Source organism: Teleopsis dalmanni, chromosome 1, assembly GCF_002237135.1.
Source record: "Teleopsis dalmanni isolate 2A chromosome 1, ASM223713v2, whole genome shotgun sequence".
Classification (NCBI taxonomy): domain Eukaryota; kingdom Metazoa; phylum Arthropoda; class Insecta; order Diptera; family Diopsidae; genus Teleopsis; species Teleopsis dalmanni.
The window spans coordinates 209,412,963-209,416,535 of NC_051846.1; the positions used below are offsets into that span (position 1 = coordinate 209,412,963).

Sequence of the window (3,573 nt, forward strand, 5' to 3'; positions counted from 1 at the left end):
AAATTAAATCTGTTTGGGTTGCACAACTGCTTAGTTCTCATTTCAATTAAAGTTTCATTCAATTATAAACTGACTAATTGTTTAATTATTAAAAAGCAATTTGTCAATTTTACTTTGCACTTGAACTATTGGCATATAAAAGTGAATCCATTGCGAAGCCTCTTTCAGAAGTGAATAAATCCTTAATTGATGGCCACTAAAATGCCACATTTACGCAGTTATCATGAATTCATTGATTTACCCATCATTTTCTATAAAACAATAGGCGAAGAGATTTATGCGCATCGTTCCACCAATAAACAACTAAGCTTGCTGTACGTGATTTACTTTTATGTTGGTTTCATCAACTTCAATCTCTTGTCATTAGCTGAAGGTGTGTACTTCGTAAATGGATTAAAAGATCCAGCAACACAAATGGTTGCCTTTGGCGTTGCACCTTGCATCGGCTTCTCGTTCATGGTGGACTTCAAGCAAGGAGCACTGGCGGTGCATAAAAAGATACTTCGCAAACTTTTGGATGAACTGGAAGCCATATTTCCTTCAACTACAGCGAAGCAAGAGGAGTACAAATTACATTATCATGAACGACTCATGCGGCGTATAATGATTGTTTTTTCCATGCTGTGTCTGGCGTACACGTCCACTTTCAGTTTTTATCCGCTTTTCAAGTCCGTTGTAAGGTACATACTAGGCATGGGCTTCGAGCGAAAATTGGGCTTCTACACGTGGTATCCGTTTAATACAACCGAAGATCTAACCATTTTTTGGTTGACATACTTGACGCAAATTCATGGCGCCTACTTGGCTGGTGCGGCCTTTCTCTCACTTGATTTATTGCTTATTGCATCTGTTACGCAGCTGTGTATGCACTTCGACAACATATCAAAATGTTTGGAAGAGTTTGTGGGTGCTGGCAAAAGCGATAATGAGCACATAAAGTTTTTGCAGGAAATTGTACAACGGCATGCCAAGTGCTTGGAGTGAGTATCTGAGCTGTACTGTGATGTGCTTTTATACTGTGTCGTGGTTCCGTTGTATGTAATTTTAAAACGTTTTGTAGGTTAACCGAACAAGTTAATAGCATTTTCAATTTCTCGTTGCTGTTGAATTTTCTTACTGCATCTCTGACAATTTGCTTTATTGGCTTTCAATTGACCAATTCCACTTGGGAGGATATTTTCAAATATGTGATATTTTTGAGTGCATCACTGTTACAAGTTTTCGTTGTGTGCTATTGTGGAGATGGATTGATATCCTCGGTAGTTAGAGTTTTGTGTTGGTTCAAATTTTCAAATATAGAAGTTCTACAAATTTATTTTAGAGTCAACGTGTCGGCGATGCTGCTTATAATCAAGACTGGGTTAATTGCAGTGTCAAATATAAACGTATGCTAGTCTATCTCATTGAACGGAGTCAAAAACCAGCCTCCATACGTGCACCAACTTTTCCACCTATATCCTTTAATACGTATATGAAGGTAAGCAAAATATTTTTTAATAATATTTAGAATATACAATAAAACTCAAACCATTTTCTTTTGTTTTTTGTTTATAGGTTATAAGTATGTCGTACCAATTCTTCGCCTTGTTGAGGACAACTTATGGTAATTAGTTATTCTTTGGAATAAGTCTAAATGATCTATGTCGAAACAAATGTTATCAAAATTAATTCAAACCTTTTTTTGATTTCGAAGAATTCTATGTGTTTATTAAAAGAATAAAGACTTTGTTTAAGTTATAGCATTGAGTATCAACTAAGTGCCAGATTTCATCAATAACTTATATCTAAAATATTTAAATCCCTCTCATTATATAAATTATCCACATTATAACTTTCTGCGAAAATAGCATTGTTTATCGCAGTTACTAATAGTATTTGCACTATCAAAGTTCAAAAGTTACTATACTCACCTTCAACCTATATTTACTTGGATTAACTGGTATAATGTCAATAAATATCATAAAATATTGCTTTCTAAGAACAACACTTAATTTGTTTTAATAATTAACTAACTGAAGTTGTTGTCTGTGCTATTTGAACTATTTGAACTAAAATCCTTAGGAAATATTTTACGAGTTTATGTAGTGCGTAGTTGAGAATGATTTTCTGCAAAATAAATTATTTAATTAATTGAAAGTACTACGGCTACTTTTATTCATAAGCCACAAAGTTATACATTTACCCAAAAAGTAAGTTTATTCAACTTTCCTAGTTGTATTTCTATGCCATTCATACCAAATTAATTGGCTTTTTCATGCAGTGCAATGACTTCAGTTGAAATGATGTCAGTCGTAATAAGATAGGGTACTCAAAAAATCACTAAAAACTCATGTATTTACACGAGTACGTTCAAGTATCCTTTCGGTAGACACAAATTAATCAGTGCTAAATTAGCTGCAATTACACTTGTGCTCCAAGTGGCAAGTTCAACAGCATCAAGAACCTCATTGAATGTGGCAGTAAATTAGTAAGAAAAAATGCATTTAAGGATCATGTTTCGAATTTATCTCAAAACTCATTATCATTTCATTATAAACACGTATTCATTTGCTCACACAAAAAAGCTTCCAAGTTTTTATGAAGTAGCATACAAAAATAACCACCAGAGGATAAGAAATGCCACCAGAGGATAAAATGGTTAAAAAAGTGGAATAATAAATTTTGGAAATAATTTAGAAAAAATCTGAAAATGAAATTAATATGAATAATATTTTTAAGGACTCAAAGTGATTTGAATACACGTGTCGAATATTTAGGACTATTTTTTGTTAACAACTTTTAGATATTATTAATATTAACAGATTTTAATTTTAATTAAATTAAATTTTTTAACTTACCATTAAAATGAGAACGCGACTTAAAGAACTTATGAAAGGCGTAGACGTGCCCATACTTTCAATAGCTTTGAATATTTTATGACTTCTAGGCCATAATCATTACAGTTCAACAAACATAGTCATTAAAAAAAATTATCATGCAAATATATTAAAACTCTCTCTCCAGAACTATAAACACAACATGCAACAACAAAATAAATAAAAAACACTCAGCAAAAAAAAAAAACTCAGCATCCGCAATAACAGGTCAATGGTCCACGAATCTCAAAAGCGGATGATTGTAAACAAAATGCGCATTGGTACTAACGGAAGCGGAAGTAGAGAAAAATTTTCTGTGCCATAGCTCTGTGTACGTCTTAAGCTTACATAGTTACTACATTGTGTATATTGTGTATTTAAATATGCACACATGCACACGCCAAACATGCCCTGGTATATATAAAAAGTAATGCCTACATTCACACATCATTAAATGTAAATTACGCAAAAATGAAGTAGAAAAAAATGGCAAACGTAAATTTACTTAAAAGTGCAAAACACTAAAGGAAACGAAGTAGGGAAACCAAAACAAATACCTATAGTCGGTCAAAACAACTACAATATGCGACTATTCATATATGGATTGGTAAAGGGGGTGGCATGAATTTAACTAGCAAAAAAATTGAATTTTGAACATTTTAAAAGAAGACAAGAAGTACCAATAGGAAATTACATTTCTTTTAAAAAACCTTTGCTG

The 3,573-nt window shown here is 32.5% G+C and overlaps 1 protein-coding gene across 1 annotated transcript; it reads left to right on the plus strand.

Moving 5' to 3' along the window:
• Nucleotides 1–201: 201 nt before the first annotated feature.
• Nucleotides 202–1,665, plus strand: LOC119667181 (odorant receptor 67c-like). The gene is made up of 4 exons (XM_038076468.1): nucleotides 202–980; nucleotides 1,061–1,259; nucleotides 1,322–1,477; nucleotides 1,555–1,665. Exons 1-4 carry the CDS (start codon nucleotides 202–204, stop codon nucleotides 1,609–1,611), a joined length of 1,191 nt encoding a protein of 396 aa, XP_037932396.1. The 3' UTR covers nucleotides 1,612–1,665.
• Nucleotides 1,666–3,573: the final 1,908 nt, after the last annotated feature.

Bases quoted from the DNA above. Each gene is read 5' to 3' on its own strand.
- LOC119667181 (XM_038076468.1), top strand. From the start codon at position 202: ATGCCACATTTACGCAGTTATCATGAATTCATTGATTTACCCATCATT. The intron at 1,260-1,321 runs GTAGTTAGAGTT...AATTTATTTTAG, and splicing joins GAGATGGATTGATATCCTCG to AGTCAACGTGTCGGCGATGC. The intron at 1,478-1,554 runs GTAAGCAAAATA...TTTTGTTTATAG, and splicing joins CCTTTAATACGTATATGAAG to GTTATAAGTATGTCGTACCA.